Here is a 25007-nt window from a genome sequence, read left to right as displayed (position 1 = left end):
GCACGAGTGACTTTATCCCGTGAGCTGATTGGCTGCACACGTCGCAATTTGCCCCTTGCCGCCATTGAGGCAATGCGTCCCAATGCTGCGTGAGAGCGTGGAAAGGCCGCCGATGGCACCATCAACAGGGACACATTGCTTCGACGACGGCGGCGAAGGGGATCTGGTTAATTGTTGTTAATTGGGTGGGGTTCTGCTCTCCATTTCTTCATTAACCGAGAAAAACGAGGGATTACGGTATTTTGTTCTTGAACACACAAATAAATATTTGTTTTGTTTCGCGTGTCGTGCGAATGTGATAAAAGGACTCCGCTGGTTTCGCGGCACTCTTTTTCCTTGCACAAATAAGCCCAAGAGAACACACGGTGTTCTGAAAAGTCTCTTATTGATTTGCCTTCTCTTTTTCCCGCACAACTTTGTATGTTGGCTGCACTTGAATGTCTCCAAAAGCCACAGGGAACGCGGTGTTCTATTGAAGCCGCGTATAAAATGCACCGACGTGACCTCGCTGCTTTGCGGCCTTCTCGCAACTGGAGCGTAAAGCAGCAGACTCCAGACACCTGCTTCGATGACCTCGGTGCCAATTCAGCCGCAAAGCAGGTCTGCGAGAAATGGATCGATAACTTTGTGCAAGTAGGTCACGAGCGGAACGGGGGTGGGGGGGGGGGGGGGGGGGGGGTTGGCAGCCAGTCGAAGAAGGGAGCTACCCCGAGTAGCCATGAGAGCTGTTCAAAGACACGAAAAAAAGTACCCGTTCGGCGACAATTGTCATTTGAGGCGAACGTGATTGGCGGGCGACTACAGCGTCGCCCTAATGAAGCTCGAAGTACGGCACAGATCACGGCTGGACGAGCGTTCGTAAGCATGACACTTCACAACCTCATCCTTTGAAATCGAGACCCATTAGCGGACACATTTGGAGTTGATTTCTGCTTTTCTCCCGCACCAATTGCAAAATACCATCCGTAGCCGTGTGTTTAATAGAGGGACATTGAAAAGCAGATGGAAACAAATGAGCAGGCTGCCCACATTTGATTCTCGGAACACAGCAGATGGCGACGCCGCTACTCTGTTGGATTTAGGGAGCAATTTGTGACGTTTTACCTGTCAAGTGAAAATAAAAATGTCTGATAAATTTGGTGCATTGTTAACAAGCCTGGCTAATTTAAATGAACGCCCCCCCCCCACACACACACCCAATAAAAATAAACCTTCCAAAAATCCCTTTTTGGGGTTGTAGGCATATCGTTTGCTACTGAAATTCACGCTGTCGCGGTAGAAGCGGGCCTAGCAATAAAAACTCACTCCAAGTAACTCAGTTGTGAGTACTCGCTTGTCCCCAATCCCTTTCCAGTTGTCATTCAATTTCCACCTTTGATTGAAGTTGGGCGAGCTTGTGACTGGCATGTCCGCTGCCCAATCAGGAGATCCGTGTCCAAATGTCGATTCGAAGCCGTGGGGGGGTGACATGTTCGCCTTGCCGCGCTTGCGCAAATGACGCTCGGGTGCCGCAGAAGCCGCGAGATGAAAGACTACGTCCTCCTTCTGCGTGCCTATTTGCTTTTAGCATAAGGTAAGGAGCAAATAGGTCCAAGTGATTTCCCACTGGACCGTGAGCTGTGGGTTCTGTGCTGCACGCCGTTTGCTGCCTGTAGTCAATATTTATTTGTTGCTTATCTATATAATATCAAAGTCAAAGCAGAAAAAAAAAAACCTTATGTTCCCAGGACCTGAGTTCTGTTGGATCACATTTTGGGCGCGTGGTGTGAAGTCTATCCTGCCGTTTTGCCACCTGCCACAAAACGTGAAGTTGCACCACATGTCGCGTGGGACGGTCACCCCCCCCCCCCCCCCAAAAAATGAGAGCAGTGTATTTGATCTTCTTTTATATCAACCTCTGACCGCGTAGTATTTGTTCTCCTTTTCTGTCGGAGCAATGCGTCAATGCAAACATACACCATATCGTTGAAAATGTCGCTTTTGCCGCCCTGCTATGTATTCAACCTTATCTGATATGCCGACACCGTCCAAAATGAATCCTGGGATCGCGGCGCTTTCTCATCTTGCCCGGGAAAATGCATATTTATTGGATCTGAGATATGCCACATCTCGTCCCGACGCCCTTTGCCAGTCCAAAGACGCGGCGGTGGCGCTTTGATGGATGATCTGGATTGAAAGCATATTACAGCCGCATGCAAAAATGATTAGTCAGCTTAAAGGGAATTTCGCCAGGGGCCGCATCTCCCGAAGAGAAGCAAGGAGTCATGCTTTGACACGCGTTGACCTTGAGGTAAACCTGACTTGGACTATCCTCGGAATGTTTTGCAAGGTGAACAACTTCATAAACGTCAACGGCGACAAAACTTTCCTGTTGAATTTCGGGTCCTTGGGTGGCGAGTGGGCTTCTTCCATGTTAGATTTTCCCGCATTCCCGGCTTTGGACTCCTCTCCCTTTTGACTTTCGACATTCCGCCTGTGCCCTTCTGCCCCGGGCTCTGGTCACTCCTCACCCGGAACCACCTATCGCGCTGCCGGCGGGGTGTTTTCATCAAGGTGCGGGTAGAGGAGCATTAGTGCGCAAATAAGAGCAGGCCATGACAACAGATGGCAGCGACGCGCTTTTGCCGGCCGGAACCCTCGGCAGCGTGCCGCCCGACTGGAGGCCCTGACCTCTAAATCCCAATTCATCTCGTGCTAAAGCTTCTTGGGGATTAAAAAATCTCCCGCAAAGGCTGTTTCATGGGTCTTTGAGCTGTAGCTCACACCTGCCCCACACAATGCAAAAGCCTTGGCTTAATATCGCTCCGTCTGTCCGTCCGTTCGCCTCTCCGTGTCGGGGACTGCTTTTGAGTCCTTCCGGCGTTCGATGGAATACGTTTGCTCTGTTCGAGGCATACGAAGGGTCCTACAGAAACATAGAGAGCAGGGGCGTCCGAGCGATGGCCCGGGGGCCATTGGCAGCCCGCCATCCCCTTTTCATCATGCGCCTTTATCGATACATGGCTCTCACAACAGCTGCAGCTGGGACACCGCGTTTGACGGAACACTGAACCCTTTTATTCCCCAGGACGTGATCGATACCTCTGCGACCGCCTACCCATGACGTACTTAAACGTCATTTGCTTTTTGCCTTGACACCTTGAACAGAACAGAACGCTGATGAAATGAACGAGCGTGTTTCAAAAAGTTGACGAATTTCATCCTTCCATTTTTCCGTAGGCGGCGCTCAAACGAAAACGTTTGGACACCCCTGGAGGATATCAAGCAACCAAATCAGTGGGCCGGACTAAGATGTACTGCTCGATGGTTTCCACTTGTAACGGAAGATGCCAATCAGTCAGAAAGCAATAAAAAAACGAGCGTTACCATGACTGAGATATGCAGGATGCGGAGCTCCTCCTTGGCAGAAGTGTTGGCTGGATCTTCAGTTGGTTCAGGGAGGCTTAGGCTGCCATCCTGGTGGTGAATGTGAAAGAGCAAAGTACCGTTCTCCAGCCACTGCTGCCTCCATCGCACCAAAGGGATGTCCTCCGAGTTCCCGGAAATCTCTGAGGTGCACACAAATAGGAGAAGTGGATTCAAATTTGTGTGGAAGAGAGTTAGCGATGAAGGCGTTGGTTTGACCCCGACGGTGGACGTTGCCCCGGAAATAAAATCAACGGCTCATCGCAAAGCAGTCACGGAGCATGAAGAGGATCAAGCAAGACGTCTTGCTCAAGGACATTTGACAGAAGCGAACCCAAATCAAAATGCAATGGTTTTCAGGGTCGCTCTAGCAAATGAGGCAACGGAAGACAACATTTTGCTCGCAAGCACCTGGTCTGAAAGTTAGTCACGCAGTGTTGCATTATGAATAGCACATGACTCACTGGTGCGCATCTGCAAGAGTCAGTCAGTGTCAAGTCATACAGCGCATATGCTAACGGTGCCCTTGAGGGCAACATGCATTTCCAAGTCGGGCCGTTATGACTGCTGCTCGTCATGGCGTGCGTGCGCGCGCGTGTAGGCGTGCACGTGCGGAACGGGTCGATTGCGGGACTTCGGTTACTTGAAAAGTAGATCTTTGGTCAAAAAAGGCGGGGCACCCCTGATTTGGAGTGTTCCATTAACCTGCTCTGCATGTTTTCGGAATGGGGGAGGAGACCCGGAGAAAAGCCACGCGGGCAGACGCGGGGAGCATATGCCAACTCCACACAGGGAGAGCGGGAGCCGGAATCCAACGCCGCACCTGTGCACTGTGAGGCGGACGTGCTTAGCGGTCGACCGCCGCGCCGCCTGCACATAGTTTGATTGCGTATTTTCAAATCTAGTATTCGCTCTCGAAGCTCAAGCAATTTGCAGTGAATGTACAGCAAGGGAGAGAAAGAGCCTTCCATCCGCGCTGCCGGTTGCTGATTTATGGTCCCCCAACGGTGAGAGCCATTTGGGAGGCGAGAGGAGATTGGGCCTTCTCTGAATAGGCGTATGCTCATAAGCCACGGTTGACTTCCCGCAGCATAGCGCCGAGTTGAGCAACCCATTCGTTGTGTACGGGAGGCCGGCGGTATACAAAGAAAAACGGACTCCCCCCCACCCCGCTTTGAGTCTGTTTTAGCTGGATCAACACGCCACCATACATAGTGGTAGCTTGTTGCTGAGTCACCCAGTTCACTGCTGCGAGTCAAAGTACACTTTGGCAGCTGTGGGAGCCTAGATTACAGAAAAATGCCGTTTTCCAACTTCACCGCTAAAAGCGGACAGCGGAAATTACGGCCAGGAAAGAAAAACAAACCGCCGTTTATTTGCCCATAAAATCAGTCCTCGTGCATCATATCATATTTACAGCGGGTGCACAAAGTAGTTTAGATTTTTCAAATGTCATTCATGTCTGTGGCACCGTGCAAACAACACCAGAATGTTGATATTTCCTGCAACATACTTGCAGTGCCACATTCAAAAAAAAGAGCATTTAATGTTCAGTCGTGAATGCTTTTCTTTTCTTTTCTTTTTTTTTTCCACTTCCACGAAGACCAAACCGCCGCAGCAACCTGCGCCTCCCATTTGGGCATCGCTCCCCATGTAGAATGAGATTAACAAAGCAAGCATTCAAAGAGCAACGCCGCTCTTAGGTCTCATTTTGACGTCGACTTCATTCAACATGCACGTCAGCTCTGGCAAAAGGCAGCGCTCTTGCTGCAATGAATCAAACGAACACCATAGCCTTTTTGCTATTCTAAAATGACGAGCAATTACTATTTCTGGTGTGGCCCATCGCTTTACCCATTTGTTCTTCCGCAGAGCCACGCTTATGGAAAATAATTTCATCTACGTGTGCAGAGAATCAATGTACATTGAGGGTGGGGAAGATGTTAATCCTTGTTCTATTTTCATCATGCGTTAATACATGGCGCATATATTGCTGTTCGACAACTGGAACAAGGATTCTAATGTGCCATGGACATGCAAGCAAATATAGCTGGGCGACGTAGGATTTGAGCTCCTCTGTCAAATAGACGTGCAAGTACAGCGATCCCGAGCCACGACGCGTATCACGTTTTGCGGCTTCGGTGATTTGCATTTTTTTTCTTTCAAAAATTAATTCAGAAAAATATTCAATAAAAATACAGCCGCATCGGCAGCCATATTGCGGAAAGACGCGTTGTGTTATATGGATGCGTGAGAGAGCTTTCCCCGCATGGCGAACAAGGAGCTGGCGTGACTCGGAGGGCTTTGTGCGTGCCTCTTCTGTTCTGGACGTGGCAACATCGACAGGGGCACGTTGCTTCGACGCTGGCGGCGGGTTCGCAGCCACTCACTGGGTTCAGAGAGCCTTATTTGGAAGGTTTTCCGGCCCGGTAGGCTGTTTTTTGAGACACGTCACAAGGAAGCGGCAACAGCTCAGACAAAGGATGAAGTGACTGTCCAAACTGTCAGCTTGGTAAGCTTAAAAAAAACAAAAAAAAACAACACCATGGTCTGATTAAAAAAAGAAACCTATTGAACCCATTTCAACTAAAAAGAAGACAAGAAGAACGCCAAAGCTCCATGTTTTTCTCTAGTTTAAAAACCTCAGCTACACCATCAGCGTCTCCATGGTGTTTTAATGACTGTACTATTGAAGCTTTTCTCATTCCGGATTCAAGTAAATATGTGGCAATATGTCAAGTATAAATACTGTTTCCGTATCTCAAACATGCACATACATGCCAATTCCTGTGGGGGGGGGGGGGGGGGGTCAAATCCTACTTCCTGGTTTTCACCTTTTGCAGAGGGTTCCTGGTAAAACGAGGGATTACACTATGTGAATATGTTTACGAGTTCATCAACTATATTTAACAATTTTAAAGGGGAGGGGGTAATGGGGGTGGAACAATCCACTTGCGTTGGAATTATTTCTAAGTGCTTTCTGTGCCGCTTTGCCTGTCAATTTTTCATCAGGCAAAACGTCAAATGGCCTCGAAGTCCATTTAAGGGAGGAAAAAGCTTAGCGGCTGAGGGAAAAGCATCAAGGTGAGCCACCCCGCTGACTGACGTTCCAAAAAGGCAATTTAGCATGCGAGAAGCGCAAGTGCTCCACCAGAAACTACTCTTAACTTCTCATCAAATTGAAGAGCCCATGCCTAAGTGCCGCGCATATATATATACTGTGTGTACATATATATATATATATATATGAAACCAGCGTGTCAAGAATTCGAGCAGTGTGTTCACCGCAGCCTGTCATCAGGCTGGTCATTTCAAATTAATACGGTGGGGAATGGGAGTGGCTCGGCGGGCACGGTATTCTTGTCCGGCGTAACAAGCTTCCGCCGGCACCGCCAACGTCGTATTTGCTGTGACGAGCCCGGGACGCGTCGGGGTTTATCTCGGGCACGCAGGAAGCACAACACCGAACTGGTCACCGTTCAGCCTTTGGCTGGCGGGATAGAAGTGAATCCCAGTCAACGATGCGGCGAGCGCGTGGCGGCTCCGGTGCAAAACCGCATTTAAGGACAGTGAGTCTTTCAAACCTGAGGCCTGTGTTTTGAGATTAAGAGAAAGGACAGGCAAAGAAAGAAGGAAGCTAGCCATGTCATATGAAAACGCTGCTGGTGAAAAAGGGAAGCGGTTGGAGAGAAAAGTTGAAAAACTTTGCGAGGACCTCGACACCCTGCATGTCAACTAGCTCCCGAGCTGTTGATTGAAGCTGTGCTCGAGCCTGCAGCGAGGCTTTTCTTTCCCCTTCCTCTTGCTCGCTTTGTTGGCAAATCGGTTATCCTCCCACGGGACTCTAGGAACAAATTCAAGTAGGAGGCTCAAGACAACAGTCTCAAACTTGGGCCTTAAACTGGACAGTGATTTCAAACTCGATCGGCAAATTGGTGCCGTTGTTAAATCCAGCTTCTTTCACCTTAGACAGCTGGCCAAAATAAAACCTCTCCTCTCACATGAACACTTTGAGACAGTAATTCATGCCTTTGTCACATCCCGGCTCGATTACTGCAATGCCCTTTACTTTGGAGTCAGCCAGTCCTCCATTAAGCGCCTTCAGCTGGTCCAGAATGCCGCCGCTCGCCTCTTGACTGGTACTCGTAAGAGGGAGCACATAACTCCTACTCTGGCATCCCTTCACTGGCTCCCCATTCATTTTAGAGTTATTTTCAAGATCCTCTTATTTGTTTTCAAATCTCTGAATAATCTCGTGCCACCTTACCTCTCTGAGCTCATCCGCCCCTACACACCTGCCCGGCGCCTCAGGTCTGTGGACCAGACTTTATTAGAAGTTCCAAGAACTAAACTGAGGCTCAGAGGGGATCGAGCCTTTTCTGTTGCTGGTCCCTCTCTCTGGAATGACCTCCCACTGAACATTCGGCAAGCCTCCTCGCTGCCCATCTTCAAAGCCCTCCTCAAAACTCACTTGTATTCTTTGGCATTCGACTCAGCATGACTTAGATTTGTTCTTGGTTTTACTGTTTGGTGCTTTCTACCGCCTTTATTACCGATTTGTCTTACTGTTTATTGTGCATGTTAAATTGCTCCATGTACAGCACTTTGTATGGAGCGATGGCTGTTTGAAAGTGCTCTATAAATACTGTTGACTTGACTTGACTTGACAAAACTTTTGGGAGAAATTCGACTGCGTCTTATGATTTCTGCGATGCAGGAAACTAACGCTGTGCCCCAAAACGGTGTCAAGTTTCTTGTTGCGCTTCCTCTTTCATCCCTCTTCCCAGGGCGGAGGTCGGCTCCCCGCAGCAAGTCGGCGAGACCGCCGAGGCGTGGCAAAGCACGGTCACTCGGTGATATTTCCCGATTGCATTTCAACTTTGGCTTTGATCATCATTTTCGCTCCGTATTTTGGCGTCACATATATTTTATGGATGCATCATTCCGACATGCAAAACCGGTAAAACTGAATAAAGACCAACGTTGATTCTGGGGCCACTTTACGCAAGTTGGGCCTCACAGCGACAATGAAGAAGCATCCTCCCATAAGGGCAATTTCGAAAGCACGCATTGTGATTTGACGTGGGTCGTGATCAAAACAGTTTTCGGATGACTGACATGCACTTGACTTTGAAGTCAGCCAATCCTCCATGAAGCGTCTCCAGTTGGTCCAAAATGCCGCCGCTCGCCATTTGACTGGCTCCCCGTAAGAGGGAGCACATCACTCCGCCATCCCTTCACTGGCTCCCTCTACATTTTAGAAATGGCCTGGGCGCACCTTCCTCCCCCGGTGCCTCAGGTCTGCGGAGCAGACATGATGAGTGGTCCTAAGCGGGGGCTCCGAGGGGATGGAGCCTTTTCCGTGGCAGCTCCCTCTCTTTGGAATGAATGTTTGGCAAGCCCCCTCGCTGCCCATCTTTAAAAAAAAAAAAAAAAAAATCGTCTTCAAACTCATTTTTGTTCCTTGGCTTCGGACTCAGCAGCATGAGACTCGGTTTTTAGTTTGACTGCGTTTGTGCTTTCGACCGTCTCCCATATTCATTTGGTGTCTCAAGAAATACAGTTGAGTTGAGGAACAACAAGAGGTGCGAGACTCTCATTCTTATGAAACATTTCACAGGCGTTGCAGACAGAGCAAATCAATCAAGCATCCCGGCCGCGCGTGAAAAATATGAAAGCATTTTCGAGCCAGCACGATGAGATTTTTGGAGAGCAGCCTTGTCGGTGTCTCACCCTCCAATCAGGAAGGCAATAAGAGCGATCCGCGTTTGATGAAGGTGTTGTGACGCCTTTTTCCCTCCACGCCGCTCAATTTGGTCCATCTTCATCTCATCATCTCAAATGGATGAGTGAGCGGGCGCCACATCTGACAGAACACTGTGTCTTGCGCCTCGCAATCTGGGGCAAATTGAAGGCGATTTTCAATAACTGCCCTGACAAGCAGCAATAGGCAAATCCGAGGTTCCATTCTCACCAAATGACAGGCTGTAAGAAATACGACGATCCAACAGGCAAATGGATCATAGCCGACTTGTTAGAGAGAAATTGTCTACCGGCGGCTTTATTTTTAAGCGGTCTATTTCAGACCGACAACAGCGAGGATATTTGAGCTTCCACTACAGTCAAACACAGTTCCAAAGAAAAAATGAAATTGTGTTTTGAGGCTTTTCACTCTCTTTATTTACAAAAAAAAGGTCCCTCTGCTCAGTGAAAGAGCAGAGGGACCTTTTTTTTTTTTTAATTCCGACAACAGCAGGTTAAACATTTGTATACCATTGTCGTTAAGTCTTGTTGACTTCTTCAAATTCATCTGTTGGCTCCTCTTCGTATTACGTCACAATTCTTCTGTGATGAAGTAACATGTTTTTAGTTGCATTGTGTTTGAATGCAAGCACCGGAGAAATAAGCGGTTCAGAAAACGAATGGATGGCGGACGACTGCGGGTAAAAGGTGGTCTCCAAGTGCCAACTTGGCATCGCATCATCCACAAGTGGAGATCTACTTGTGGTTCCTGACAAACGGACACTGCACAAGCAGACGAGGCGCCTCTCCCGCACTGAATTTATTGGGGAAGAGGCGACCCGCTTCGATTGGCCGGGAATCGAGTCGGCTGTGTTGGCTCCCGCGACCGCGCAAACACCCGTTTGGAACCGCGCCTGTCTACGAACCTTCCAAAAGAAAGAAAACGCCACCCGAGCACACAGTTAAGACCGCACTTGCGGCTGCGCTTGCACCGGGCACCAAAATATTCAGCCAAGTCATATTCTGCAAAGCGGTTCTAACTTTAACCCGAGCGGCTCTCTGTCAACATATTCGTAGTTTTACTTCAGCATCGCTTTCAGGTACTTGATGCAATACCGCATCAAACTGGAACAGGTCAATGAGCGCTTGGCCAAGGATGACTCCTGTTTCGAAATCTCCATGTAACGTGACAGCCCGATCGTTTGGAGATCCCGAGCGAGGCACAGGCTGCAATTTCAAGCAGGCGCATTGCATCATGGATCAAACGCGGGCAAGTGTCAACCGTGTCTCATTCTCCGGAGCAAAGCCATGGATGAGAGCTGTTTCAAGATATCGCGTACATACTCCTCCGTCGACATCGTTTCCGAAAAACGGCCAACCCAACCGTTCGCCGACACGCTTTGGAATGAGACCGCATGATGAATTTCAGCAGCATCTCGACACAGCGATTGGGACTAATTGTGTGGCCGCTAATCCCATCCCCTGGTAATCTACAGCAAGGCTCAACACGGAGCCGGCGTCTCCGAACATATGAGAGAAACAATTCCATCACAGGCACGGCACAATCCCGCTGCAAAATATTCAAGCACCTTGGATTTGGTGCTTGGTCGGCGATGGGGGTTTTATTCGCCATTACGGTGTCACGGTTTTGACAGTTTTGACAAAGGCGGCCAGGCAGGATGCTGTAACACTAATGCCTTCAAAACAGATCCCGCCCACTCTGTCAAAGTCCTGCGCTCGCTCCTTTTTCTCTTTGTCTCCTTTCATTCTGCAAAAACAGACCGAGCCCGGTCGAGGTTGAGCAAAATGATTTCTGCGGTGTGAAAAGCCCTTCTGTAATCCATGTGATGTTTGTTTCTATATTTGCTTGATGAATAGACGGATGATTGAGACTGAGGTGAAACGAAGGCTGTGTCGTTCCTCAACTGCAAATGTAAAAAGATATTCACATTTGCCACCCGTGAAGTCATTTCGAGAACACTTTACAACCCGCGCAAAGTGCATCTTCCGCCACGTGCAGAAGGATGTCAAAAGCGGAAGTCTAAAGTTTTCTTTGCAAGATGCGCCACCGCTCGTCGAAACCACGTAGTCTGATTAACATTGCGTGGTGGTGGATTATGAATTAAAGAGAGAACCCCCCCCCCCCCCCCAAAAAAAAGCCATGTCGTTCTCACACCTGCCGGCCACTGAAATTGATGTCACAGCGCCCTATGGGCGCAGCTCACAAATGTCACCGCTCGCCTGCTTTCTGGATTCGCTCAAGTGACATTTTATTGCAAAGAAAAATGCGAACATGATATCGGCTTGAAGGTTTGACGAACCACAAAGAGAGTCAATCAGCCACTAATTCGCCGGTTTCACTCAACCTGTTGACATTTTGACTTCACGATTGCATACTGAACGTGAACAGAAAAGGATGTTTTGTTTCTTTTTCTTTTGTTGGCTTTATTATGGAAATGGTCTCCTTCCGCCGCGCGCAGGTCGACAGATTCACTTGTAACCAGTGATTGTTTTGATCCATCGACAAAACAAACTGCAGATGAATTATGCAAATGCTACATCTGTTTATAAACCTCCATGGAAAATAGCATGTGAGGAGAACCAGCGCTTACAATGAAATGCCAAGGATGCGGCGGCAGCGACAGCAGCTGCGATGCATGCGGTAAGCTCCCGCAGAGGCCAGGAGGGCGCACAGGCATTTTCATCCGATTCTTCGAGGATAGCGACAAGTTCGACAGCGCAGTCTTCCTTTCCGCCCACCTTCATCTTTGTTAACTCACCGTGCGGCCATTGTCAAATGTCATTTTTAGTATTTATTTGTATTTTTGGTCATGTCGCAGGCCGCTGAAGAATGGATGGTGGACCGCAAATGGCCCCCCGGGCCGTAGTGTGGCAAGCTCTGGATTAGGATATTTTCCATAAACCCCCAAAATTCTCTCAAAGTTGTTGTGAAAAGTCCACCTTTGCCGTGGGCTTTTTTTGGGAAACTTTTTCTGAAGGAATTTTGCCAGCCACTCTGCTACGAGACCAATCCAACTTCGTCTGGTCATTTGACCGCCAGCATCAACTGGCCTTTATGTTTTGGGCTGAGATCCTAGATGAGCCAATTAGAGGCACTCAAAACAGGATCAGGATGACTAATTAGCGTTAATAATCGGAGATTCGGACCGCTGGTGTCTGCATCGCTTATTCAGCGGGATGACAAAAGACATGGACCATCTTGCCCCCCAACAAAATTGCCCCGAGATTCCGACCATGAAATGTTCATGCGTGCACATAGCAGCGAGGGCTGGCTCAGCCGATCAAAACGCTTCGTCCACTGGAGTTGTGATCGGCGGGTAAAGCCTGAAAATCCCACTTTGCCCCACTTTTGTGCAGGTTTTCCAAAGAGGAGAGGAGGCCTCAAAAGTTTCAGCCAAATCAATAATTGTGGAAAACGCAAGTCGGCCGTGGGCCACCGGCAGATCGGAACAATTTAGATTAACCAAGCCGCAAGTAGTTCACACTTGACACGCGCAGCGCCGACATGGCGGGGCGCCAACTGGAGGCCTTTCGAAAGTCAACCGATTTGAATGAATTCTTGACTGAATGAAAAGGGATTGAAGTCAAATAAAATAGCTTGCTGGGCCCCGGCCACAAGCAAGCAAATGGCCTCTTCGATAATTCTTCACATCACAAGGATCTCATTTGAAAATAATCTAATAGACCCCAATGAAGGTACAAGAACACTTAATAAAGGTGTGTGTGTGTGTACATAAATGAGTGACTGTGAGTCAGAAAGAGTTTACTAACTTAATTCTGTGACCACGGCGGGGCTTCATTCCTTTAACGGAAGGCTCCCAACAATTTGGTCCCTTTGAAGGAGTGAAAGAATGAATGAAACGCACGTTGCTCCCGCATTACTTTGATTCGTCATTCAATGTTCTCAGGACAACAACTGACAACAAGGCTACACGTTAGCTTTCAAGGTTTCAAGCGCATTTGTTTACGATACTGACTACGCATCCATCTTATGGGTCCGCGTTTGATCAGAGTGCAAATCTAGGTTTCGTCTGACGCAGGCTCCGTTGGGTTTTCGGGCTGCGTGCCGCATACAAACCAGCCCGAAACATCAGCGTGTTTCAGAAACAATCACGGCCCTGGATGATTCCTTGATTTGCAGTGACATGGTGCCAAGCTCCGAAAAAAGACAAAAGACAAACAGGTATACAAATAATAATAATTAAAAATAATAATAAAGTGGCGTGACTTTGGTTTGCATCTTTTCCGGCTGTCACCGGATGTTAATTTCACAATACTTGACCTCGTTGCCCGCTTGCTTTTTGTATCCGCAGCCAATTTCTAATTTTACTCCAGTCCCGCCGGATTACCTTCATCTACTTAATGGCTTGATTGCGTGTCGACTTCTTCCGTTGGCTTGATTAAAATTTCATTTCTGCCGTCATTAAGCAGAGCGCCAGTTCTTTTCTGGAGATGCGCTCGGGCCTCTAAATTGTCGGCACGTTAATTCAACACGATGGTCTTGTAAATAAGGAAAGCCAGGGTTTAATTGCAGCCAGCGCTGGCTGGCGGAATGTCCAGAAAGAATGCTGGGACATGGTGTCATATTCTCAGAGCTCCGTAGGGACTTGGAAGTGCCTTCCTATGTTAGCTGATAATTAGATGGAGCAAAGTCATTCTGCCTGCCTTCAGCCACGTTTGAGTTTGCAGTACGTGGCCTGACTTGAGAAGGTGAGTTTGTCTCTTGACCCAAAAGGATACGTTCTCCCTTAAATACCAAACTCCTGACAGTGGGGGAGAGGAAGGCCTTGCTCCAGTGCAGGCCGCTGGAGGAGAAAGTGCAAATTTGAAAAGGGGGGGGGGTGAAAAAATGCAATTCCTCAGCTTGACCGAAGAAGACAGGTCGTCCGTCTGGGCCAAGCAGAGAGCATCTGTTAGAGCACGTGGCACATCCAAACGGAGGAGGTTTGTCCATCTCACAGAAACAATGACAACTGGGGTGGCAAATTGAGGACACAAATGGCAATCACACCCCTATGTGCAGAGACTGCAGGGGACCGTTCATATAGTGACCTTATGGGAAGCGCACGAGATGTTAAAGTGGAGCAATATACATCAGAAGACCTTGACGTTGTTTGCGGTGTTCCTCTGGGTTCCGTGCTGGGACCAAAGCTATTTCATGTATACATGAAGCACAGTTTGAAGATTTCGACCATCATCCGTACTGGCAACCAAATCACGGCAGAGTTGGAGGCCCCCCAGATTGAAAGATGATCGTCGACGGCTTTGGAGCCGAGGCAGAAAGAATTTGGATGGACAATTTTGTCACCCTAGTTATGGGTAAACGTCACAGTGTCCATCACTCAATCCGAGTTTGAAAAGAGACGTGTGAAAAACAAACAAACGACACCGGAAGATGTCTAGTCTGAGACATTTTCATGGTCGACCGCCACGCATTTATCGTGCGGTACCTGAATTCCATGTTGGAGCACCCCTGCCCTCCAAAATGACCGCTAATGACTGTTTTCTTGATTCTCTTCTTACAGCCCGCTTGATTTACTGTCGAAAGGATCCTCACGGCAGCAAAACTGGCACAAGTTTAACATTCTTGCTCACATCAATATTTAAGTAGGGTTGGGCTGCCTGCCACTGCCCATGTTGCACCCCGAGGCCAGTCTTGCCATTGAATTCAAGAAAATATTCATCATAAAAAAAAAAATAAATAAATAAAAATCTTCATACCTACTTTCCAATTCCTGAAGCTGCACAAGCCATATACTGTGCATTTGTGATCCCACAAATGTATGTGGAGCATAGTGGAAGTCTTCATGACGTACCAAATGAGATAAAGGCAGGGCGAATCAACGTTTGAGAGAGCTTTTATAGCTGTGGTATACTTCTTCTGTTTACTGCTCGCAAGTGCCTCACAGAGTCGAACCGAATAGAGAAGAGGCTTGCTGTGAAAAAAATCGTGGCTCCAACACCGAGCAACATAAACCAGGATCGTGACGGTAATAGGTCGTGCAATCTATGCATGTTTTCGACGGCCAAAAAGTTCATTTCAGCGATCGTGGTGGTGGGGGGCGGGGGAGGGGAGGACAGACAGACTGTTGAACTGTCGGGACGGGAGCACTTTAAAAGGACAAGGACGGAGGACCATTATTTTATGAATAAGGACGGAGGGACAGTGAAATCTGAAAAGACAAACAGTTGTTCAAAATATCCGTCTTTATTTCCGGAATTTAAAAAAACAACAACTTGATCCTTTACCATTAAAAAAAAAAACTACTTCCAATAACATATTGGCATAAGCGGTTTTCATTTTCATGGTAAACCAGATTGTTGGCATCCACTGAATGTAGTAATCAAGTAACTTGTAACCTAACTTAGCGACCTTAAAAATCAAATCATCAGTGAAGTCGGCGTATTACTTTTTCAAGGTCGATGTGGAGACTCTGCAAACAACATGGTGCCGCAGCACCAACAAGTTAAACAGATGTCATGTTGACAGTCTGTGACGAGTTGCATTTCAATGCTTTTGGAGCATTTCATCTGCTTTCATAAGTCAAGCCATGTCAAGGTTTTCTTGAGACAAAGTGTATGCCAGGCTCGGCAGAGGCCACGATATAAAAAGAACAGATGAAAATGGCCATCTGTCACCCTCGAACCAAGACCATGACAAAGATACAAGATCTTTGTTGGATTAAACAACCCCCCTCCCCCAAAAAAAAGAAAGACAGAAAGAAAGCAAGCAAGTACATACATGCCCTAGTTTCAGCGCTGCCCGATTCGGAACGCAAGATTGACACAACAAGGTCAGAAGTTGCCGAAGGGAGACCGATATATTGCTGTAGGCGCGTTGCAAACTTCAAGCTGGCACGATCAACACGTGGGAGGGGGGGGGGGGGAATCATAATTCCTGGCTGGACTGGAATATGTAAATGAGACGGCATAAACCAAATCGCATGTCAACTTTAAACAAAGTTGTTACTGGTGTAACCTGTTTTTTGACTATTTTGTGTGGATTTTTACAGTACGGGTCAAAATGACCCACAACATAATCAATGTGATTTTTTTCAACATAATATGAGGGTTAAATACGACATTCAAGACTCCATTCAGCATCAAAAATATTTCCTCTGGGCTACTTGATGAAGACTTTGTCCTCTCAGCTGATCCAAAAGTGTATTTGAAAAACAAATGAGTACATCATTCTCACTTCAATATTGTGCTCAATTTATTGTCGACAAATCAATAGAGTATTGAGCAGCCGGTATTTTGCAGCGGTATTCTGGACCAACTGGAGACGCTTAATGGAGGATCGGCTGACGCCAAAGTAAAATGCACGACAGTAATCCAGCCGGGATGTGACCAAGGCACGTACGACCGTTGCTTACCAGAGAAAGGCGAGGCTTGACTTGAGCCAGCTGCCCGAAATGAAAGAAGCGGGATTTGACAACGCCACCAATTTGCCCGGCCCGTACACCTGCACAATGAATCGCTCCTTCCTCGAGGCCAGATAAAACCAAACCGGTGGGCGGGAGCGCGGGGTCTGAAGTGATTTCTGTGCGTGCGTCTGCATATGGATGGGCAGATTCAAAGAAAATCAAGCCAGCCAAGCAACGATGGGCCGTGGCCCCGCATTGCCTTTGAACGGATGCTCGTCAGTCGCACCTCTCCCCAAGGTTGGCGAGTTGACAGATCGAGGCCAGTCCGGGATGACAGTCGAAAATGAAGACATATTGCCTTTTGCGGCCCGATGAAAGAAGGGCATTACACAGGGAGAAACCAACCGAGCGCTAGACTGCTTTCAACGTGGGGAATGTTGCCGCATGCATCTTAGAAATGAGCCTACCGACATGGCCATCGTTTCCTCCATTTTTCAACTCTACACTGGCGTGCGCGCAACATAATGAGATTCTTCAATCCCCCCTCTTATTTACTTTTTAAACTCTCAAAGGCAGCGTATTCATGCTGTGCCATAAATTACGAGATTGTAATCTTAAAGGTCAGAATGTACTTTTTTTTTTTTTTCGGTCCGTGTCAGACTGTTTGTCCAGCTCCTTGCCTGTACCGCTGGCCTCTGTGAGCATGCATACAGATTACGCTTTCGCGTCGATTTGATCATCTGGAGGTAGGCGGCCGAATAAAAAAACACGGGGGCAGCGGCTCCATTTTCGAAAAGCAAATCCAGGAGGCAAAATTGAGGCAGACACACCATTGTGCCTTTCAATGTGTTCATCAATCGATACAGTCGCTTCATGTATTTGTTTGCTTAGCTCAGTGACACCCAACCATTGTGCCGGGGCACATTAGAGTGCCGTGAGCATGCCAACGGCGTGCGGCGTGAAATGATCGCATTTGACTTTGTTGGTGAGACAAATATTTATTCCTAAAAACAAAATGTATCTTTGTCCATCTCTTTGTGATAATTTAGAGTGACAGAAAGAACAGCTAAATGATGTTCTATTAGATGGCAAAAAGTATGACATTGACATGCGTATCTTCTTTTTCTGACAATTTTGTTTGGTGGCGTGGCGCGCGATTTTTTTGAACTTGAAAATGTGCCTTGGCTCAATAAAGGTTGGGAATCACTCACTGGATTAGCTTTGTCCTCAAAACTTGGTTTTCCCGATGCTTCGATTATGCCTGAACCAAAAAAAAAAAAAAAAAAAGAAATCCTATGCAGTTTGCTACGGAGGCTCACATGAATGGATTTTTTTTTCAACCATGGCTAAACATTGCCTATCTCGCGAAAAGTCATGGCAAAATGTATCATCCATTTTATTCATCGCAATAGTTTGCTTATTTATGACTCTGTTTTCATATGACAGTCGAACCCGGCGTACCTCGGAGGACATCACAAATTTGTACGTTATGCACATTCTATTTGTAGAATGTAGTCAATGCTAACGGCAATACCTCCAATAAGATTCAGCATTAACAAGCTATTCGAGCGTTCCATTAACCTGCCATTCATGTTTTCTCGAACGAGGGAGGAAACAGGAGGAAAGTCACACGGGCACGGGCAGAACATGCAAACTCCACACAGGAAGGCCAGGAATCAATCCTTGCACCTCCGCACTGTGAGGCGGACGTGCCAACCGTTCGTCCACCATGACGGCCAAAGAATCTATTCAACAGCGCTTATCCTGAACAGGCCCTCGGGGAGTTGCTGGAGCCTATCCCAGCTGACTCTGGGCAGAAGGCAAACTACACCCTGAACTGGTCGCGGGGCACATAGCGAGACCAAGGACCATTCACACCCACATCGTCACTGAGAGGGAACTGATCTCACGCTGCCTGTCTTCTGTCACAGGCAAGGGCTTTGAATGTCGACTTCGGTCGTTTATGACTTTGCCTGTCCTTTTGGGGATGCAATGCGGACATTACAGTCTCCTCTCACTGTCCAAAAACGTGTAGTTAGGTTCATTGAACACTCCAAGAGGCAATATTCCAAGTGCTTTCCTCGTAGCTCTGCCTAACGAACAAAATATTGTTTGGAATCAAATAAGATAACAAAATATACAACGTGTGATCGTATGGTGTTGTTAACTCAAGTAGTCTGGCAGAAATGAGAACAATCCAAATAATCCATTATTTGCCACGACTCGCGTCGTAAGAGAAAAACTACTCTCGTTTACCAAGCGTCATTGAACGCACCCCCGATGCGTCGTGGGGCGAATGAATGGCGGCCGCCGTGAGTGGCAGGCTCGCGCCCCTCATACAGTCGAAACAAGGAAAAGCCAACGACGTGCACAACAAGACAGAGCAAAATTGACAAGAGACCGACATGACCTGCAACACAGTATGGCGGCAGCGATGCCGAAGCCACGTTCCCTCTCGGACACGATCTCGGCAACAAACTTGAGCAGTTGCTAATCAACTCAAAGCGCAGCAAGTTTCAGGTGACAAAGCGCCACTTTGTCAGCGACACAGAAAACAACGTGGGCTCAGAAAAATTCTGGGGTACTACTGGAGCACACTGCGCAGCAGTACAAGAAAAACAAAAGGGAAATGGTCAAAGAGAATTGTTCATGAACGAGATGCGACTCACCGGTCACCACCCCCGTGCCTTTGATTTTCTTCGTCGCTCTGACAGACGCGACCCCGAGAAGCAATGTGCTGTTGCGACACTTCCGCCATCATTGAATCCAGTTTACGTGTCAATCCGTGACATATACATCCATATTCTTGTGAAAATGTCTTGAGGCACTTTTGCCTCCGTCTGCCTGTGTCAGGTTCTGGTTTAATTTGTCAATTTCGTTGATGTTTGCAAATTTCCCCACTGTGGGACATATAAAGGTTTTCTTATCTTATGTTCGGGTCAATTAGAGTTCTTTGAAGATCCTCTTATTTGTTTTCAAATCTTGAATGGCCTGGCGCCGCCTTACCTCTCTGAGCTCCCCCGCCCCTACACACCTGCCCGGTGCCTCGGGTCTGCGGACCAGACGTTATTTGAGGTGCCGAGAACTAAGCATAGGCTGAGAGGGGACCGAGCCTTTTCCCGTTGCCGCTCCCTCTCTTTGGAATGACCTCCCGCTGAGCATTCGGGAAGCACCCTCGCTGTCCATCTTTAAAACTCGTCTCAAAACGCATTTGCATTCTTTGGCTTTTGACTCAGCATGACAGAGACTTGATCTTAGTTTTACTGTTTCTGTACTTTCTACTGTCTTCGTTATTCATTTATTGTTTCATCGTATATTGTTGCATGCGTGGTATTTGCTCCTTGTACAGCACTTTGTATACAGCGATGGATGTTTGAAAATGCTCTCTAAATACAGTTGAGTTGAGATGAGTTGACTTTTGATTCTGGCTTGTTGTCACGCACTTGCATGCACTCATGCTTGTCCAGTGTGCATTGGGAATCAAAATGGCACCGTTTTTGTCCAAACACTGAAAAATGTTTTGATACTCTATTCGAGAACAACACAATACAAAGCCACAGAAGCAAAGATCAAGTTTGTGTTTCTGAGTGGAACGCATGACACTGCTGCTGGCGGCAAATGATATCAGCACCATGGACAGCAGCCAGCAAACTTGCGCCAGGCGAACTTTTCGTCTTTCGGTTTCCGTCCTCGCATCAACAACAAAGAGGGGGAATATCGCCGTTGATTAGAGCTGTGAAATAGAAAGTACTCACACCCGAACCCGGAACCCTTTCACGAACGCTAGCTTACTGAAGCGCGTGTGAAGTCAACAAAACACGCCAACGTGTCAACAAGACACAATAGGCGAGTCATTGAAATGAACAATGTATTCACACTGAGATATTAGATTGGCTGTCATTGACATAAACGGGCTATGATATACCTGTATATATGTGTGGGGTTTTTTTTTGGGGGGGGGTGCTTCTTCCCGACCACGAACAGCTTGTTCGAGTCGTGACGCGGCGGCCTATTATGTTCATTATCCGTGTCGTCTTCTTTTCTCAATGGTGGTGATTCTTGTCGTTAGCGGGCCAAAGCTAAGACCGGTGCTAAGATGCTACATCGAAGCTTCAATCCACACCGCGAGCAGCCGCCGGGCTCCGCGCAATACGCTGCCAGAACTTACCGAGGACGAAAAATGGAAGCTCGGTGTTTTCTAAGTCGTCCACCACCACGACGTCTCCCGGGAAATCGTTTCGAACCGAGAAGAGAAGCTTGGGCTCGGAGGCCGACGGGCTGTGCATGATGCTCAAGTCGTTTTCCCTTAAAAAGGGCAGCGCCGAGACGGTAACGCTCTTCGTCTTGCATTCGGTGTCCTGGTTCTGGTCCTCGTCGCCGTGAAGACACCGCGCGTTTCCCGTCAGGACTGCCAGAAAGAGCCCCGCGAGCAGCAGTGGCGGGAGCGGGCTCGGCCCCGGCTTCGCAGGTGCCATGGCCGATGCTTGATTTTCCCTCCCCTCCTTGTAGCTTTTGACGGAGGCTGCTCGAGTCGGAGGCTGAGCCTGGCGGAGGAGACTGAGTGAGGGGCTCGGATGCGACGGCGGGCTCTCGGGCTCAATGAAACGAGTGCCTCTTTTTTTTTCTTTTTTTCTCTCACGCTCCCTTTCCATCACATGGTCGCGTAGCAATCCACTGAACACGGGCGCCGAGGGGCAAATGTGTTGTGGAATTGGAATTGATGAATTTAAGTGTCAAAATGGCTGAATAAAAGCCTAACTAACTATTCACCTTAGGGCTGTATGCCAATACAGTTACAGTTTCAATTGGTGGCGTTGTCCAATTCAGCTTCTTTCATCTACGGCAGCTGGCTCAAGTCGTGCCTCTCCTTTCTCTGGTGAGCACTTTGAAACAGTCCTTCATGCCCTTTGTCGCATCTCGGCTGGAATACTGTCCTGCCCTTGACTTTGGAGTCAGCCAATCCTCCCATCACGCGTCTCCAGGTGGTCCAGAATGCCGCTGCCCGCCTCTTGACTGGCTCCTTCTACATTTTAGAATTCTTTTCAAGATCCTATGATTTGTTTTCAAATCTGGAAATAGCTTGGCACCACCTTACCTCACCACGACACCCCGACACGCATACACGAACAACCATCCGCACTCACACTCACACCGCGGGACAATTTTAAGTGTTCCATTAACCTGCCGTGCGGGTTTTCTCGAACGTGGGAGGAATGCAGAGTACCTGGAGAAAAGCCACTCAGGCACGGGGAGAATATGTAAACTCCACACCGGAAGAAGGCCGCAGTCGGAGCCTGCGCCTCTGTGCTGTGAGGCTGACTCGTGCTCACCAGTCCGCCGCCGTGCCGCCAGATGTGTCATGGTTTAATCTATTATCGTTGCGTGACACACACTACGTGATGCTGTGCTCCTTTTCTCATTTTCATGAAAAAAAAAAAAAAAAGAAACCTAGGTAGGCGGCCCGGTGGGCGAGTGGTTAGCACGTCGACTTCACAGTGCAGAGGTACCGGGTTTGATTCCAGCCCCGGCTTTCGTGTGGGGACACGGACGTCAAGTCTAGAAAACTTGACAGTCCGTGGACCACGGCGACCTCAAGTTGATGACCGCTCCCAAAATATAACGGGAGCTTTCAAACTTGACGAAGACCATCACAATGTTGAGTTTTGACCGGCAGCCTTTGCTTCGAGTCACTTTTTGTGCGCAAATAAAGTGTGCAGTATGTTTGTATCTCCAGTTTGAAAAGCTATTTTCGGGCACTGTGAAATTCAAAGTGCTCCGTCAGACTCTGCTTTTTCTCAGGTTGTGCTCAAAACTGGAGCCGATTAATTGTGCCAGATTGTGCGAGACCGCGTGATGTTTCCCGACACAAATTCCCGATAGCAAGGCCTCCGCTCTATTCAGAAAAAGCATTTAAGCTCAACATCTGGTGCGCGACGCATTAGCCCGGACAATGAGGGAGTTTGCCAAGGCTGCGATGCATTGAGGATTTTCCAGCAACCTCGTATTACCCTGGCAAAGTCAAAACAGTGGGCGATGTGAAGATCCGAGGGGCCTTAAAATTAATCGGGCCGTGTGGAGGTCCGATTCAGTGTAACGGAGTGCTACATGAAGTTTATTGCCTGCAGCAGCTTCCGTAACTGCAGGCAGAGCTACGACAAAGTCGCCATGGTAAATCGCGTCACGCGATTGGTCCGCGTTCATTTGTAATTTGAGAAGAATCTTTCACGTTGTTTGCCTTTTTCTATTGCGTGGTGTGCCTAATTAGTTCCGTGATTCGTTCCGAGTCCACGTTGCTTTTTGTATTGTTATTTAATTTACGTTTTGTCCAGTGTAAAGTTATTACACGTTGAGTTGATGGAAAGTGCTTGTGTGTTGCGCCTGTCATGTCAGAGACCGAAGGCAACTTCACCTTTGCTCCTCCCATACCGTGTTGCAGGCAATGTTTGGTTCTTTTCAGTTTTACTGTATCGAGTTATTCGTGTGGTTTTTCATTTGGTCGCTTGTGTTATTGGCGTGAGCCACCATCGTTGTTGGTTGCGCAGCCATTTCCGCTGGGCGTGATGCGGAATAAATCGAAGGACCCAGTCGTTAGTGCATACGCCTCAAAGTTCGGAGCTCGCCGCTACGTTGGCTGAAAAAGGATGCGATGCGGAAACATCCGACCGCATCGCTGCTAGCTTCTTGGGTGGCATCGACGATCAACGAATGCTTCAAGCGATTTTTCGGTCGGAGCTCCCGTTTGATCAACAGCGCAGTTTCAAAATACAAAACCTCACTTGTTACCTTCCCGCTTAGTTTCCAATGTCCATAACCGAGTGAAAAAAAACATTGCGACTCCAAATTTCACGGTGGCATTGTTTTGGCCCCGGTAAGCAATGACAGCAATGCAATTAAGATGAGCAAGCGGCTCGAGTCCAGACGAGGGATAAAGCTCAATCCGAATGATTTTGATCAAAGAGATTCGAGAGAGAGAGAATGTCGACGTCGGGGCGTGAGCAGAGAGATGAAAACCGGCGAGCAAATGCACGGAGGAGATTGCAAGTCGGTGCTCCCATGTGAACGCGATTGCCTGAGAGAGATTGAGATGAAATTCCGGTAGATTCACTCGCATGAGTTCTGGGTCGTTGCCGATAATCAAAAGCGGGGAAAAAGGGGACGAGCTGCGGGGGGCGGGGGGAGGGAGGGGGTGGCAGAAGAAAGACACTCAGTGAAAGTTGAGAGACAGAGATTGTAGAAGAAAAGAGCACATATCAGGGGTTGTGAGACGAGCAGGTGCGGGGCTGGCGGGGGAGGGCAGAGCGAGGGGCTCGATCAAGAGAAAGATCTCCCTGTTTCATCTTCACAGTCTTCCTGTTGCCAAACTGGCTCGGCCTGGACCCGCTGGAAGATTTTGTTCCGTGATCAGGACCCGGCAGATTCATCTTTTCAGCTCTTCGGCTTCCCGGCCTCCGGCGTGGGCTGCAAAGTCGATGACGGCCTCCCAAAGGCCTTTGTCGTCATGCTCTTGGACCTTCGATTGGCTTCAGTCGCCCCACGGCGACGACCGCTGGAGCCTCTTCAGTCGCATGACGTGCCGCGCCTTCAACGGGTCCGAATTGCGCAAAGCCGTTTCATGGGAACAGGAAAAAAAAATTGACTTTGGAGGATGCGTGGAAATGTTGACTGCAGTGGAGTCCAAACGATGGCCCGGGGGCCATTTGTGACCCGCCATCCATTTTTCAGCGGCCCGCAACAGGGAGAAGAGAGGGCGAAGTGTCGAACTTTTCGCTATATCCAAAGATACGAATAAATGATGAAAAGAATCACAACATTTATTGGGAAAAAAGATCTTTTTTTTTTGCAGGGGATTCTGAATCTTGAAACGGAAGCGCTTTGTTTTGGCAACTGAAGTGTCTTTTCCAATTTTCAGTGGTGACTCTAATACAAAATCGGTGAAAAGCCAAACGGGAGTATTTCTCTCATCACTCCCTGGCATTCGGCCGGATTTAGACCGGGGCACAATCAAATCCCTCGATAATAATCACCGTTAAATCCAGCATCGAAAAAAAACCCAACGCTTGAGATGCACTTTACGTCAGTCATCACAAGTGACTTATCTTGACTTCCAATCCGTCGGGAAGAAGCGGGATTAAAGGATCACGTTTACATCTCGCACGCGTTCGACGGTATGTTTGTATTTAGTGACATATTTTTTCAGCCGGAGCACTTTTGGACGCAGTTCCATTGCAATGTCGTGACAGTTGCTCCGTCATTGTTTCCGACAATCAGGTAGTTGAACTCATGACACTTAATGATCATTGTTCTCGAAGCGGATGTCGTTGGGATTGAACAGATTTGTTTCCAAGGAGGGCTTCTGCATTCGCTCACAAGTGGGTTGAACTGCCAATGAGATGGTGAGTCGTCGAGCTCAAACCGATCGAATCAGTGGATCAACTCTTGCAGGTGCAAGACGAAGAAGTGTATGAGGATTGT

At 48.1% G+C, this 25007-nt stretch overlaps 1 protein-coding gene across 6 annotated transcripts in view; it reads right to left on the bottom strand.

Annotated features, from left to right (window-relative positions):
* astn1 (astrotactin 1) overlaps positions 1–21202 on the bottom strand; it is a 99489-nt gene extending 78287 nt beyond the window's left edge. For all 6 annotated transcript variants that reach the window (XM_086128897.1, XM_086128898.1, XM_086128900.1 and 3 more), the window contains exons 1-2: positions 20704–21202; positions 3367–3548 (exon numbers count right to left, since the gene is read on the bottom strand). In XM_086128897.1, coding sequence (XP_085985023.1) covers positions 3367–3548; positions 20704–21187 — 666 coding nt within the window. In that variant the 5' untranslated portion in view covers positions 21188–21202. The remainder of the gene's footprint in view (positions 1–3366; positions 3549–20703) is intronic.
* Between the last annotated feature and the right edge of the window lie 3805 nt (positions 21203–25007).

The sequence above is a fragment of the Hippocampus guttulatus genome, chromosome 14 (genome assembly GCF_054856545.1).
Source record: "Hippocampus guttulatus isolate MCC_2025c chromosome 14, RoL_Hgut_1.0, whole genome shotgun sequence".
Taxonomy (NCBI): Eukaryota; Metazoa; Chordata; class Actinopteri; order Syngnathiformes; family Syngnathidae; genus Hippocampus; species Hippocampus guttulatus.
The sequence above is the reverse complement of the archived record's forward strand: the minus strand, read 5'-3'. Positions and strand labels throughout refer to the sequence as shown.